We start from the raw sequence: 15,587 nt of genomic DNA, 5'->3' as shown, positions 1-15,587 counted from the left end.
TGCCTGCAACCACTTGACTATTTTAGTGCAGTTTGTCTAAGGTACAGATCAGACAAAGCCCAAACTTTGCTTCAAAGTTCGACAAACCTACCAAACCGAACGTTTGAAGTTGGCTCATCTCTATAAAGCAGTCATCAGAGAGGAAACTTTCTAAACCTCATTATGAGTGATCATGCAGTGAACACTACAGACAGCCCTTCCCAATAATAACTATAAGAGCTTTTTTAGAGAGATTACTCTGGACAGCAAAATGAGATAAGACTTCAAGTGTTGCATTCCTTTACAGGTAATCATTAACAAAATACCCAATTGTTGTTATTCAAGTTAAAGTGATACTATCGTTAAAAAAAACAAAAAAAACTTTTGACTTTTCTGAAAGAGGTGTCAAAGGTTTTAATTGGCCGGGGTCCTGGTGCTGAGACCCCCACCATCCCTAGAACGAATTTGGAGAAGAGCACTTCTCTCCCCGTATGTTTCCTCATACGGGCTCCATAGTTTTTCTTAGTCAAGTGCTTATTCTAGATATCAGTGGGGGTTTTAGGACCCAGAGCCAGAATGATTTAAACTTTTTCCATGTTATTTATTTATTTATTTTTTTAGATACATGCTTGCTTACAGGCTTTTTATAAATACATATATATATATATATATATATATATATATATATATATATATATATATATACACATATCTAATGACGGTTCTTTTAGCAATCCTTTAGAAAATATACAACGTTGTGGCAATAATTACAGCTGTCGTTATTACTTGACAATTTTTCTACTTCCTATTTTAGATTGCTGACTTCGGTCTTTCAAAGTGGCGCATGTTATCACAGTCATTCAGTGACCAAAATCCACCGGGCGGAACAATAATTTACATGCCCCCAGAGATGTATGAGCCCAGCATCAAGAACAGCAGAGGAAGTGTTAAACATGATATGTACAGGTATGGATAGAAGGGAGGAGCTTATAATTATTTGGGGGAGGGTAGCACCTACGTAGCACCTATTGGAGGGTAGCACCTACGTAGCACCTATGGGAGGGTAGCACCTACGTACGGTCTTAGAAGGGAATGTGTCCTTTGCACTGATTCAGGAGGATGTAAAAGATTTTTTTTTATATGTATCTTCGGGAAGTTAGAGTATTGGAGGCTTACACAGAAACTTAACAAATAGAGAGGAGGAGGTTGTTAATATTGGACACTCACTATTATCTATATCTATATTATTATTCGACACTCCTCCACTATGTCAGTGCAGCTGTTTGTTTTAAGACTTCACTTCTCCTCCTTCCTACCAGAAGAGCCATGAGCCTGTCTGATAACTCTATTTCCCTGTCTGTTTGCTGCCCTTTTCGCGACTTCCCACCTCACCTTACCTCTTCACAGAGTGAGATAGGTTAGTCCCAGGCCTGTATTTAAAGTTCATGCTGACGTCCCAAACCGACACCACCACTGGTGCCATGCGCCCAGCCCAGTGAGGAAGGGAAACATTGCACTTACCCCTCCTGGAAGTGTCTTCACCTGCACTGCAGCTTCTGGTAACCATCACATGATCACCGGAGGCTGCAGTGCAGAGGAAGATGCCATACAGACAGAAGCAGGAAGTAGTAAATGTTAGACTGTGTTCTTAGATTGTATTTATGTTAAAAATGTGAAATGGAAACACAGCCTTTCAGCACTTTGTGTGCACTCTTCTCTGCTGCGTGAACTACAGGGGCTATCGTATGCACTTGTAAACTGCAGGCTGGACCTGGACCAGGTCTACAATTAGAGCATTATATCAACTAACAGTCTTTTGTGTATAATGTGGAGGATAAAGTTAAGTCTCCCACCTCCCTTACATACAGTACAGCTTCTGGCTGCCTTCACGGCTTGGATCTCTCTACCTTGATCTTCCTGCGGTTCCATTTTGTATTACTGTCTGTGACCATGATCTCGTCTGTTAGAAGACAAGACTCCATTGTCCCCAAGATGATACATAATGTAACTTGACCGATAGATATCATATATCAGGGAATATCATATAGAGCAGAAAAAATGGTTTCACTCATGTTACACATCAGTAAGTAATGTGTAAAGCTAGTAGAAAGCTGATAGTGATTATATTATATTGTGGTTGATTATAAATAATTGCAATGTTTATGTTCTGTTTTTATATTCTAGCTATGCTATCATAGTGTGGGAGGTTCTATCAAGGAAACAGCCATACGAAGGTAATTATCTATTACAACATTGCAAACTTTAGTACCATGGTTTATCAAGTCGTAGCCTCGGGTTACAATGTCTTTAGTCTTTCCTTGGTCTTGATACCTTAAAACAGCATGTAAAATTCAATACCAAAGACAGTCCATAACGGCAAGCCAATCGGCATGGGTATTAAAGCGACTCGGTATCCACCAACCCACCTCACCAAACCGCTAGTACCATCCGATTGATGACAGTAAATCTATACCAGTCGTGTCTTTTAAAATGTGCCCGGTGCCTTGGTTAGAGCAAAAAAATTATCTTTTAATCTACAGCTCTGTGTCATACTAGCATGGCCTACAGTGTCTGTGCCCCAGGTCTGTGACGCCTCTCCTTTCTTCTTTGCCCTAGCGACACAGGTTCACTGTTTAGACGAGCAATGATTATAAATCCTGCATGGGGGTGTTCCTAATGATGAGGAGGGAGGAGAGGAAGAAATGAGGGGCGTCACAGACCTGGGGCACAGACACTCTAGGCCGCATCAGTATGACACAGCGCTGCAGATTAAAAGATAATTTTTTTTCTTTAACGAAGGCACTGGGCACATTTTAAAAGACACAACCAGTAAGGATTTACTTTACTCCAACGGATCATACTAGCGGTTTGGTGGGGTGGGTTGGTGGATACAGAGTCACTTTAAGTGCCTGCAGTAACTGACTGTGGATAGGCTATGAATTGTTTCATCCTGGACAACCCCTTTAAGTTGCATTTACAACATGTATTCAATGGTTGAGGGATCTCTGTAACGGAAGACTAATGTAAGCCACTTTTCTATTCATTACATGCCTAACATTCTGTACGTGGTTGAAGGATTTCATAGAAATAAATGCAAGTAAACAAGTGAATTGCTCATCTGGAGCAGAGGAAATGAATGGGAGTTTATTCCTCCTGAATGAGTCAGTAGAAACATAAACTCCTTCGCTATGCAGGGTGTGTGGACATGTAAACTTGGGCTTAAATAATCTCTGTTGTTTTACAACTTCCTTACAGCTTGCTAGTCTATGTGATCCGTAACATATTTGGAAATTACTTTTATTACCCCTGGAAAAAAAGCTCTAAAGGATAGGTCACTGGGTATCTGACATCCCTGTAATCTGTAGTTCACTGCCTGTTAAAGGGGTTGTCCGGCGCTAAAAAATTATTCACAGAATAACACACATTACAAAGTTATACAACTTTGTAATGTATGTTATGTCTGTGAATGGCCCCCTTCCCCGTGTCCCACCACCCCCACCCGTGTACCCGGAAGTGTGGTGCGCTATACATACCTGTCACGTGCTGACCACGGTCTCCGATCCTCAGCAGTGACGTCTTCTTCGGGAGGCCAGCGGATCTTCCCGAGTGCCGGCCGCCCTCTGCAGCGTCATCCGAAGCTCAGCCGCGATTGGCTGACCATAACTGTGCTCAGCCAATCGCGGCTGAGCAGCTAATGACGCGGCCACGTCATCAGCTGCTCAGCTGCGATTGGCTGAGCACAGTAAATTACTTTTATTTTAAAATCTCAAGTCTTCCAGTACTTATTAGCTGCTGTATGTCCTGCAGGAAGTGGTGTATTCTTTCCAGTCTGACACAGTGCTCTCTGCTGCCACCTCTGTCCATGACAGGAACTGTCCAGAACAGTAGGAAATGCTCATGGAAAACCTATCCTGCTTTAGACGGTTTCTGACATGGACAGAGGTGGCAGCAGAGAGCACTGTGTCATACAGAAAAGAATACACCCCTCCCTGCAAGACATGCAGCAGCTAATAAGTACTGGAAGACTTGAGATTTTAAAATAAAAGTAATTTACAAATCTGCATGAGGCGGGGTTCACACTGGTAAGAAATGGTAACTTATTATGCCCTCAAGGTATCGTCCCACAATACAATGCAATATACTGTATAACACAAAAAGAAAAAAAAGTGGGAATAAAAAGTTTATTATACAAAAAAATTGATCATTCAAAAAGAAAAAAATTCATTAAATAATTTTAATTAATTAATTAATTAATTAATTAAGTAATAGTAGTACTACTACTAAACTATTACTACTACTATTTTTTCCTCTGCTGTGCTCAGGTTCCCATGGATCTAGTACTTTATAGATGTTGTTTTTATAAATTTTTTCTTTTGTCTAATAATATAAAAAAATATTATTAGTTTTTTGCATAATAAACTTGGATTTTGATTCCCACATGCTTTTTTTTCAGTGTTATATATAGTCGCAGAAAAACTAAGGGACACAGAGCATATCGCTATTAATAACACTCAGCCCTGTCATCCTTATCATATATACATTACAGAGAGTATTTATAGGTGGTCACTGTTGTGTGTCCTATATGAAGGAGAGGGGATTATATCAACGTTACCGTAATATTTTCTAATGTGATTATTTTAACAGGTGCCACAAACCCAATGCAGATCATGTACACTGTAGCAAAAGGCAACAGACCGGACATCAGCGTGGAAAGCCTGCCCGCCGGTATCCCCCACCGGGACTTATTTGTGTCTATGATGCAGAGTGGATGGGCTGCTGACCCCAATGACAGACCTGCTTTTCTTAGTGAGTATAAGGACCAGATGACCATATGATGAGTGGTATATATATATATATATATATATATATATATATATATATATACTGTGTATATATATATATATATATATATATATATATTAAAGGGGCATACCATAGAGATTTACTTAATACATTGTTTTAAAGGACAACTCCGGCAATTAATGTTTTTTTTTTTCAAAGAGAACCTGTCACCCCCCATGCCGTGGCAGAGCCCGGCCGACCCCCGGGTGCAGACACATATAATTACTGCTTCCACAAAGTCCTGGTCTCGCTCGCGCGCGTTCCCGAGAGATGAGTTCGATGTCCATAGAGAATAACTGGAGCCGTCATTCTCTATGGGCGTTGGACTCAACTCTGATGAACGCGCACGGCTTCGGACAGGGATATCTCTGCGGTAGGATGGGCTTCGGGACCGGACTTCGTGGAAGCAGTAAGTATATGTGTCTACACCGATGGGTCGGCCAGGCTCTGCCCCGGCACGGGGGGTGACAGGTTCCCTTTAAATAACACACATTACAAACAAAGTTCTTGTGGCGCCATCTTGTGTCATCAGAGCGAGGGTCGGGCCTGGTCTTCCTCCTCGGCGTCTTCCTGTAGAACTGATTAGGAGAGAAAGGGCTACTGGTGCATTTGCGCACCAGCAGCCGTTTCATTGGCTAGAGCGCATCACATGTTTTTCAGAATGCTCAGCCCTGATTGGCTGAGCAAGCTGGAAGCCATGTAATGCGATCTAGCCAATTTAAAGGCCGCCGTGTGCGAATGCGCACCAGTAGTCTTTTCTCTCCCATTCTCTTCACTGGAACCTGGAAGTGAGGGAGATTCGAGTGTCTGGAACTCTGGAAGTGAGGGAGTGTCTGGAGTACCTCTTTAAGCATTAGAATATACAGTACATTACTGTATACTGGTGTCAGCAGTGCTGAGAATGTGATGTGACTGTTATCAATCACATATACATAATGAGTTTGTATGTGAATTGTAAGTTTAATCTAATCTAATTGTAAGTGATCTATCACCAGGGTCACATATTCCCTTTACTGTGATTTATGTTACTTACCAACCATCTTTTTTTTTTTTATTAATGCTTTTACATTTCATTTATTGATTTTGCTTTCAGAATGTATATTGGAGCTTGAGCCAGTGATCAAAATGTATGATGAAATCTTAATGCTGGAAGGGATTCTGCAGATAAAAAAAGTAAGTTACAAGTTACACTAGCAAAAAGATGGGATATACTGACATGTACTTTATACTATACAGATCAGCCGTGACAGTAAAACACTGAATGGCATTGATTATCTCACGATAATGATATCTGTCAAGGTGTAGTATATAGCAGGCAACAAACCAAACATTCAGATCCTAAATTTGATGAGTTACAGCAGTGTCGTGTCTCCCAACCTTTCCCACCTTGTTAACACAACACAAATGGCCAAAAAGACGCAATATATAATACGTAGTTTCCCCCAGGACGATAATATCCCCTGCAGGTAGTTTCCCCACTATATAGTTTCCTCCAGTAGATGGTCTACCCCATGTAACAATTTTTTCCCCTTTAGGTAGGCCCCCTGTAAAGGTAGTTTGTCCCCTTTAGGTAGGACCGCATGAAGATGGTGTAATGGTCTCTTGTGTGTTAGTGAAGACTTCAGAAGAGAAGGATTTAGGGGAAGTGATTTCTGACAGCCTTAAAAAATGAGTCACCAGTTTAACCAGGCGATGGAGAAAGCTAATAGTATACTGGGCTGTATAGCTAGAGGTATAACCAGAAGGAAGAGGGAGATTGTGATCCCGCTGTATAGAGCTCTAGTGACATCACATCTGGAATATGGGTAGATTTGCTAAGCTAAATGCTAAATACAGGGGTATTAACCTCGAACTACACACTTTTTCTGTCTCACCAGACACTTTTAACAGGTTTTTAAAAAAGAGGAGTGCGGCAGTTATGGCAAATCTATCAGTCCATGGCAGGCCACATCCCCTCCTGCTAAACACTGCACGATTTTTCCATTACATTTAAAAATCACAAAACAGTCAAAAGTCCTACATTTTAGTGCGAATATGATGTGCCCCTTAATTTTTAACTTTTTATGCCAGAAAAACGGCTAACAACTACCTGTTATGTGGCTATTATCTTATTATATATGAACATATTGTATATTCATTTCCAGACAAGAAACAATATATCCTATAGCTCAGCACATAGTCAGCCAGTGGAAGAAAATATACGTCCAAATAGAATCCCAACGGAGAGCAGTCCTCCGGTAGGTGGTAAATTACATTTTTATGTGTTTATGCATAAAGATATGTAAAAGGTGTTCCCTATAAAGTATACCAGGGTAGGGAACAATATGGGGTGTCCTTCTATAGATAGAAGTGTGCCCAGTCAATTTTTCCATGGATATACCTAGAATATTGAAATTGATAACGACTACCTAGAAGGCACAGTTTAGATTTTTTAGGTCCTTTTTTTTATGAAAATTATGAAATATAGTAATAAGAATAGTCATTGCTTTCCAAGCTCCATAGATGGAGTGCTGTCTACATGTGTGTTATTGTTCTATTTGTCCCATATTAGGCTGGGTTCACACTGCGTTTTTAGCATACATTTAACGGACAAAAAAAAATAGTGTGTTTTTGTGTCCATCAAAAAAAAAAAACGGATCCCTTTTGATCCGTTTTTTTTTTTATAATGGAAGTCAATGGAAAAATGGATCAAAACGGATGCACACAAATGCATCCGTTTTTGCAATCCGTTTTTCATCCGTTTTTTTCAAAAAAGGATAAAAAAAGCGGATTGCAAAAACGCAGTCTTATTGACTCAGGATTTTGGGATGACCCCTTTTGATTATCTTACTTTCTGGAACTGTATTGCTCCTTATCCTTCCCCGGGCCAAATGACTGTCGACTTTTCTTTCAGATCTTTACTTCTACTTTTTATCACTTCCTAAAAGTGAACCTTCTTTCGAAACAAAAAGGAAAAAAAAAAGTTGGTTGGCAAAATCACATGAAAAACATGACTAAGAGTTACACAAGCAATGTCATGATTAATTTCACTAGACAAGAAAGCTAATAATAGTCTGGATGGAGGAGGGTATGATAGCAGGAAATGTGTTACAAAACAGACCCGGCTCTTTTACATAGCGTGTTCTGCATCGATGAGGAGGGAGAGGGGGAGGATTAGTAAAACTAATAATTATTCTAAACAAATATATCACAGAGCTTAACCTTCATCTTTTGTTTGCATTAGATGTCCAGCAGTGGTTTTCCTACTGATTGTAATAGATATCCAATTTCTGCATGCTCTCCACATGATACAGGAGGTATGTATTTAACAGCCAGTCCTTTAACATAAAAGCCTATGTACATTATTACGACAATGTTGTTTTATTGCTACAATTTTGTGTTCCCCATCTAGTGACTTGGCAGGTACAGTACATGTGACTCTAGGGACACCTTGCATGTAATCCAAGATCTGTCCTGGGGTCCATTCGCCAAGTGATGCAGTTATTGTCCTAAAAAACAACTTTTAACCCATTAAGGACAGAGCCTGAAATGGCCTTAAGGACCGGGCCAATTGTGCCTTTGCATTTTTTGTTTTTTCCTCCGCGCCTTCTAAGACCCATAACTCTTTCATTTTTCCACCTACAGGGCGATGTGAGGGCTTGTTTTTTAAGGAGCAGCTGTACTTTGTAATGGCATTACAATCTGCCGTAAAATGAATAACAGAGCCCTCAAAATATCATTTATGGGGTGAACTTGGGTCAAAAAATGCGATTCCGCAAATTTTTGTGGGGTTCCATGTTTACGTAATGCACTTAACAGTAAAAGTGCCATTTTTCCTTTATTCTAGAGGTCAGTCTGAACACAGCAATATGCAAGTTTACTAGATTTTCTTACGTTTTACTATTTTTATTAGCAGTAAAACATTTTTTTTTTTGCAAATAGGCATATTTAAAATGGCCCTATTGTGACTCCTGTAGCGCATTTATTTTTTCACCTATGGGGTGTAATTTTTTTGTATCAAAATCTCTAGTTTTTATTAGTAAAATTTTTTTCTAGATCAAACTTATTGATCGCTTTTTATTTTTTTTTTTATACAAAAAATGGCATTTAAAAAAGCAATCTCTGCTTTTTGTTACTGCTTTTTGTTCACGCCGTTCACCGTGCGGGGATAGTATTGTTTTATTTTAATAGATCGTACGATTACGCACGCTACGGTATATAATATGTTAATAACCTCTATTACTTTCTATGTGTTTTATGTATGAAATGGGAAGGGGGGGGGTGATTTTCACTTTTATTGGGGAGGGGCTTTGGGGCATTTTGTAAAACATTTATTGATTTTTTTTTTTTACACTTTTATAGTTCCCTTAGGGAACTATCACTTACATATATTGGATCAGTAACACTGATCCCTGCTATGCCATAACATTGCAGGGATCAGTGTTTCTGTGATCTTCTGATTCTGCCTGCCTGATGACTGAACCGAGAACTGCAAGGAGGAAGGTAAGAGAAATGCGATCAGGACCCCCGCAGACACGCTGCGGGGGTCCTGATCGCTAAGTGACTGGAGATGCTCCAATCGCAGCGTATATGGGTTAATGGCGGGCGGCCGTGCGATCGCGTGCGATTGAGGGTTAGGGCCTGGCTGCAGATAGCAGCCGATCCTCACCCGCTATGGGGTGGGCTCAGCTCGTGAGCCCGCTCCATAGCCCGGGACCGCGCCAGGGCGTACATTTATGTCCTCCTGCGTTAAGGCCCAGGCAGTGAGGGCGTTAATGTACGCCCTGTGTCGTTAAGGGGTTAAACTTGCTGCCCCGTGCCCAACGGGAGTGTCTGTGCCCTAACTTTGCCCCACCCTTCCGTCCCTTCTCCCCACCCTCTTCATCATTAGGAATGCCACTGGAATATTTTCTCTATGCTGAACATTGCACAGGTGCCTTAATGATCCAGCCCATGTCCTGTGCTGACACAGGTGATGAATAGGAGACAATCTGCCTGGAGCATTCCTAAACATGCAGAGGGCGGGGAAGAGGGACAGAGAGGGTGTGCCAGCCTAATGCATACACAATCTAGGCCACGGCCGTTGGGCACAGGGCTGCCAGTTTAAAATTTGTTTTTAGAACAATAACTGCATCACCTGCCGAACGGACCCCAGCTCGCTCTGCCCTTTATATGGTCACTGCATATGGCTGTTTTTTAGCTCCCCCCACTGTATGCGGCGACAGCAGATTCTTTAGTCTGGTTCCAGGTTTTTCAGCACCTGCCCTCTAAGATGACCCCTGACTTTTCAGAGGATTTTCCTGGGTTAAAGAGAAGTCTTATATGCAGGAAAATACAGTTGGTCTGCAATGTCCACCTGACTCCTGAATTGCCAAACCAAAGCTGTGACTGTGTATAAAAGAGGCCATGTATTTTTATGTAATCATATGTTTTTCATGCTTATTGAAATTCTATGGACATATAACTTGAAAGGGGTACTACATACATATAAATTTGTTTAATAAAAAATAACAGACATCCTATTCTTACCTAACCATGCTGCCCTGTGGTCCTCCTGCAGCATCTGTGGTCCTCTGCTAAACATTCCTGCTGCTACTTCTGCAATGGACTTGCATTGGCAGTGACAGCCTGCTTAGCCAATCACTGGCAGTGGCGTTGTCCCACTTCAATCAGTGATTAGCTGAGTGGGCTGTCACTGCCGAGATAATTCTAGCTGTAAAGTTGCAGCAGGATCATTTAACAGGGGCATGAAGATGCCTCATGAGGTTCCCGGGAAGTGTAGTCAAATAAGAATTGATGAAAATGGCACTAAACAAGGCAAATCATAGACTCATTAAGAGTCATCATTTAGCATTTAGGAGAAGGAATAAAACCCTGTGGAGAAAACCTCTAGGGAACCAAGGCTGATGGTTTGCCCTTTCCTCCGGCTTTAAAGGGAACCAATCACACTAGAATTGGGCATAAAGGTAAGGAGAGGTGCTGGTACATCAGCCAGCATGCTTTCTAACCATCCCCCTGTCCCTCCCGTCCCATGTACATTCAGCCCGCAAAGTTAGTTTAATCGTGTCCCGCGCTCTATGCAAATTACCATACAAGTAGTCATGGTGGGCGGGACAGCTGTTCAAGTAGTCACGGTGGGCGGGGTCTTCGTCAAGTAGTCACTGGGTCCTGGGCCGGCTCCTGCGCTGTGATCACGCCCCTCCGGGCGTGTTGTAAAGCGGTGCCTGGTGACGTCACTCGGGGGGGCAGCATTGCACGTCGGCCATGCTGACGTCTTTACTAAGCTGAGAAGACGCTGCTGAACTGCGCTTGCGCAACGTAATACAGCAGCAGCTTCACCCACTGTTCTGCGCATACGTGGCGTGGCCGACGAGCAATGCCGGCCCCCCCAAGTGACGTCACCAGGCGCAGCTTTACAACACACCCGGAGGGGCGTGATTACAGCGCCGGAGCCGGCCCAGGACCCAGTGACTACTTGACGAAGACCCCGCCCACCGTGACTACTCGAACAGTCATCCCGCCCACCATGACTACTTGTATGGTAATTTGCATAGAGTGCGGGACACGATTAAACTAACTTTGCGGGCTGAATGTTCATGGGACGGGGGGGACAGGGGGATGGTTAGAAAGCGTGCTGGCTGATGTACCAGCACCTCTCCTTACCTTTATGCCCAATTTTAGTGTGATTGGTTACCTTTAAGGGTTAATGCTAACCATGAAATTCAAATTACAATGATAATATCAAACATATAAGAGACAGAAGAATACATGCCTCATTATACACATAATAAACAGGTGTAGAATAATAATTAAAACAGGGCTTTCAGGAAGGAAGTGTTTCATACACTTCTTATGGTCAAAGTAAGAGGAAGAGAAACACAAGACGGGAAGTTACATTTACTCCTAAATACCAACCTTCAAATAGTAAAACACTAGACACTAGGAACTCCCTTCTTCCTCCTAAACTGCCTGTGCCTAAATCTATACAATACAAGCAAGGATGCTGTAACTATAACCTCCACCCCCTCATCCAACATCCATGTAAAGTATCCCAAAATTATGCCCATACCTACCAAACATAGCATTGCCTTTACTTTCCAATCACTACTGCACCTGCCTATATGTAATTCTACATTCATTCAGGAATCAGTCCGGGAACTGCTCTCACGTGTGCCATCTCACTGCAGTCTGTTTTTTAAAATGGAGTTTTTGAAGCCAAACTCGTAGAGGATGAAAAGGGGAAAAAGCAGAGTCTTTCTAATATAATACATTTCCCTTTACTATCTACTCCTAGTTTTGTCTCAAAAAAGTGCATAAAAAACAGTATGATCCTTAAACTGTTACTGTATAATAATACATTTGTTCTCTGCTCTTTTCAAGATGAAATTATCAAAAGGGCGGGCTGGAATCCAAGCAGTTCATCTACGCAATTTACCGGTACTTCTATTTGCATGCGTAAGTAAGCATTAAACTGCTATATCTATTTTTGTATAAATAAGAACATAATATTGTTTGAATAATCTAGTTATAAAAATCATACAGCATCACAAAAAAATAAAAATTTGTTGTTGTCCATTGCCCCCCCCCCCCCAACCCTTTGTAGCCAATGGGCCAATGTGCACACCAAAAACGAGTCCCTTGCCATTGCCTATAAGGGTAGCTTCACACGTACCGGATCCGGATTCATATGCTGCTCTTCAGTGTATGACCTCAGCTTGCATAATTGCCGTTACGTCTGTCTGCCATCATGGAATGTGTTTGCCCCTCCTTTTTCTGACCTGACTACATTGACTATGAGCCTGTGTTGCCTACCCTGTCCTATTTCTGACTGCAAAAGTACACTGCCACACCATGACCTCGACTAGTACTTGAACCTGTCTCTGCCTTGCACCAGTGTCTCTTGGTCCATTTGTCCAGCCATCACCAATGCCTTGACCACTCCCAGAGATAGCAATCTGCTAACCCCTTAAAAAGAACCCACACAAAAATGTGAGAACACCAGATCCTCATAGGAGGGGCTACTCATTCAAACACCTTGGTGTGGCCCAAAGCCATACTGGTTGGGTGGCACAGTAGATCCATATACATTGCCCATTAAAGTGTACATGTCATGGTTTTTCTTGTTTTTGTTTTTTTTGCAGAAATCAATAGTACAAGCAATTTTAAGAAACATTGTAATAGATTTTATTAGGAAAAAAAGCCTGCTTCTGTGCTCAAAAGGCTTTTTCTCCCCCTCCCCCTCAGGACCAGGTCAGAAAGGTCAGTTCTTATCTAGCAGCTAGGGTAGATAAGATTGCAGGATGTAGACTGTGTTTTCAGTCCTACATGCGCAACTCCCTCCTCTCGACCCCTCCTCTCTCCATAGGATAGAATGGACAGAGAAATCCTGCTTCATCTGAAGTAAGGGGAGAGCTGGGAAACTGCTTTTTGAGTACAGAAGGAAACTTTTTCTTAATAAAACTTATTACAGAGGTTCTTAAAATAGCTTGAACTATAGATATTTATTGTTTTCAGAAAAATGACCCTGGGATGACAGTTATGCTTTAAATTCAGCCTCTTGGACATACAAATCCCATTTGGTCCATGGATGGTTGATAAAGGTAAAATGGCCAATATTTTAGAACATTGGGCCCATGCTACCAACATGCATATATTTTATTGTTTTACATTATACAGTATTCCAAAGCATTGTTTACTCATCCCTGTCCCAATGTATCCTATTAGATCCAGAACAGGAGTCACCCTCTACAGTGCTCATGTGGGTCCAGCAGAAACGAGATCGAATTATCAATCAGATGACGGACGCCTGTCTGAACCAGTGCCTGGATGCTCTCATATCCAAAATGATCATCTTCAAGGAAGATTATGAACTTATAAAATCACAGTGTACGAGGAGTGGAAAGGTCCGGAACCTTATTGAAACTTGTGACTTGAAAGGAGAAATGTTTGCAAGGATTATTGTGCAAAAACTGAAAGAAAACAGTCAAAATGACCTCCAACCATTTCCAGAATTCTAAAGGAATTGTCAATAGCTGGCCTGCAAATATGTCACCATCCATGAAAATCACAACTAGACATTAAAGTGGGTCTCCCACCAAAGACTGAGTATGCTCCGTGTTTGTGGGGTTGTAGTGCACCTTTCCCTGTTTTTTCCCATACCCACTCTGGATGTCTAAAATCATCTTCTCTGTGTCCACTCTGACTCTGCGTGTGTCAGCTCTGCTACACCATGCGTGCGTCAGCTCTGCTACATCATCAGCTAGTATGGAATACATACTGGGGTAATGTAATGCAAAATCAGTGAAAAAAATTGTAACACTCTGTGTTGCGGTGCTCGGAGAGATCGTAGTATCAAGTATAGAAGAAATCCTGTTCAGCGAAGTAATCAGCGATTGTTGGGATTTCTTCTATACTTGTTACTGTGCAATAGTAATGACAGCTGTGGGCAGGAAAGATAGCTAAGAGGGTGGGTACGCAAATGGACCAATAGGGGAAATGCATGATGCAAAATGTAGTTTTCCGGCTGGCGCCATCTTGGATATAGATCGACTTTTAGAAAACACTTTTAATTCAGGAGTGGCAGCAGCTAGAAAGACAAGAGACGGCTCAAAATACTTGGCAAGTGTGGGAGCATTTAATTTTTTAGCTCTTAGGTGGATAATCTCTTTAAGTTTAAAGGGGTACTCCAGCAGGGGGGCACTTTTTCGCTGGGACCGGGGATGAGGTGGCTGAGGGAAAAGACGTCCACTCACTTCCCCGGTTCCAGCAGAGGGTCCCGTGACATGACGTCTCAGGTCCGCTCAGCCAGTCAGTGACGGAGGCGGGATCTGAGCTAACTTGAAACGGATCCCGCCTCGTTCACTGACTGGCTGAGCAGACCTGGGAGGTGAGTGGACGTCCCAGCGAAAAATAACTTGTTATTCTATGCATGGTGTCAACTAACGACCATTGTTTCCATTGACTTCAATGGAAATCATTGAAGACTGAAAACAACGGCTATTATTTTACTAAAAAAGACAATGTCAAAGTCTGAGGTTGTTGATATACTGGTGAAAGATGGCCATACACTTTCAGTAACTGAACTTGTCTTCTGACTTCCCCATACACATGAAAATTTGGCATAGCTGAATGTTCATGTTTCCTCTATGCGCAGAGGAGGGGTAAGCCTGGTGTAATTAGGGCCTTCAGTCATTTGGCCGACTGAAGTATAAGGTGGATGTACACCTTAAAATTTGAAATGAATCTGTAGAAATATACAACATATCTACACAGGTAAAATATGACTTTATACAAGACCTGAGTTGTACAGAGCTGAAACATGAGGCCAATAGCATTCGATGGAGTCCCACTGTACCTACATGCCTCCAATCTCATCTGACATATGTAATCATGACTGAGTATTATGGTGATACATATGCCTTCTGAGGATCTGTGTAAACTAAGAAATCTGGGCGGATTACCTGCCGGGAATTCCGCAGCTCACCCCCGCTCCCAGCCTGTGCCATAGACTCCATTCTATTTTCAGGCAGATTCCGCCGTCCCCCCGAAGAATGAACAACATAATATTCATGTTGGTTTTTTATCACTTAATCATGGATCAAGGTTACCATACCATTTGATCAATGATAAAGTGATAGAAACTTAACATATAATTGATATTTTTTATTTTATTTTTTCACTTTATGCGTTTGTATGGAATAAACACATTCAACACAATAAATGTTTGATAACATACCGGCCTGGACGATGCATAGTACAGTCTATTGGGTTAGTAGGGCCCTATGGTT

General features: G+C 41.7%; 1 protein-coding gene across 1 annotated transcript in view; it reads left to right on the top strand.

Annotated features, from left to right (window-relative positions):
- The window catches only part of RIPK2 (receptor interacting serine/threonine kinase 2), a 33,838-nt gene extending 19,842 nt beyond the window's left edge, over window positions 1-13,996 (top strand). Inside the window, exons 4-11 of the mRNA XM_069957393.1 lie at window positions 794-945; window positions 2,164-2,213; window positions 4,624-4,785; window positions 5,915-5,994; window positions 6,966-7,058; window positions 8,045-8,117; window positions 12,181-12,255; window positions 13,525-13,996. Of these exons, the coding sequence (XP_069813494.1) occupies window positions 794-945; window positions 2,164-2,213; window positions 4,624-4,785; window positions 5,915-5,994; window positions 6,966-7,058; window positions 8,045-8,117; window positions 12,181-12,255; window positions 13,525-13,817 (978 nt within the window). The 3' untranslated portion in view covers window positions 13,818-13,996. The remainder of the gene's footprint in view (window positions 1-793; window positions 946-2,163; window positions 2,214-4,623; window positions 4,786-5,914; window positions 5,995-6,965; window positions 7,059-8,044; window positions 8,118-12,180; window positions 12,256-13,524) is intronic.
- Window positions 13,997-15,587: the final 1,591 nt, after the last annotated feature.

Source organism: Dendropsophus ebraccatus, chromosome 2 (assembly GCF_027789765.1).
Source record: "Dendropsophus ebraccatus isolate aDenEbr1 chromosome 2, aDenEbr1.pat, whole genome shotgun sequence".
Lineage (NCBI taxonomy): Eukaryota > Metazoa > Chordata > Amphibia > Anura > Hylidae > Dendropsophus > Dendropsophus ebraccatus.
This window is presented reverse-complemented; position numbering and strand designations above follow the sequence as displayed.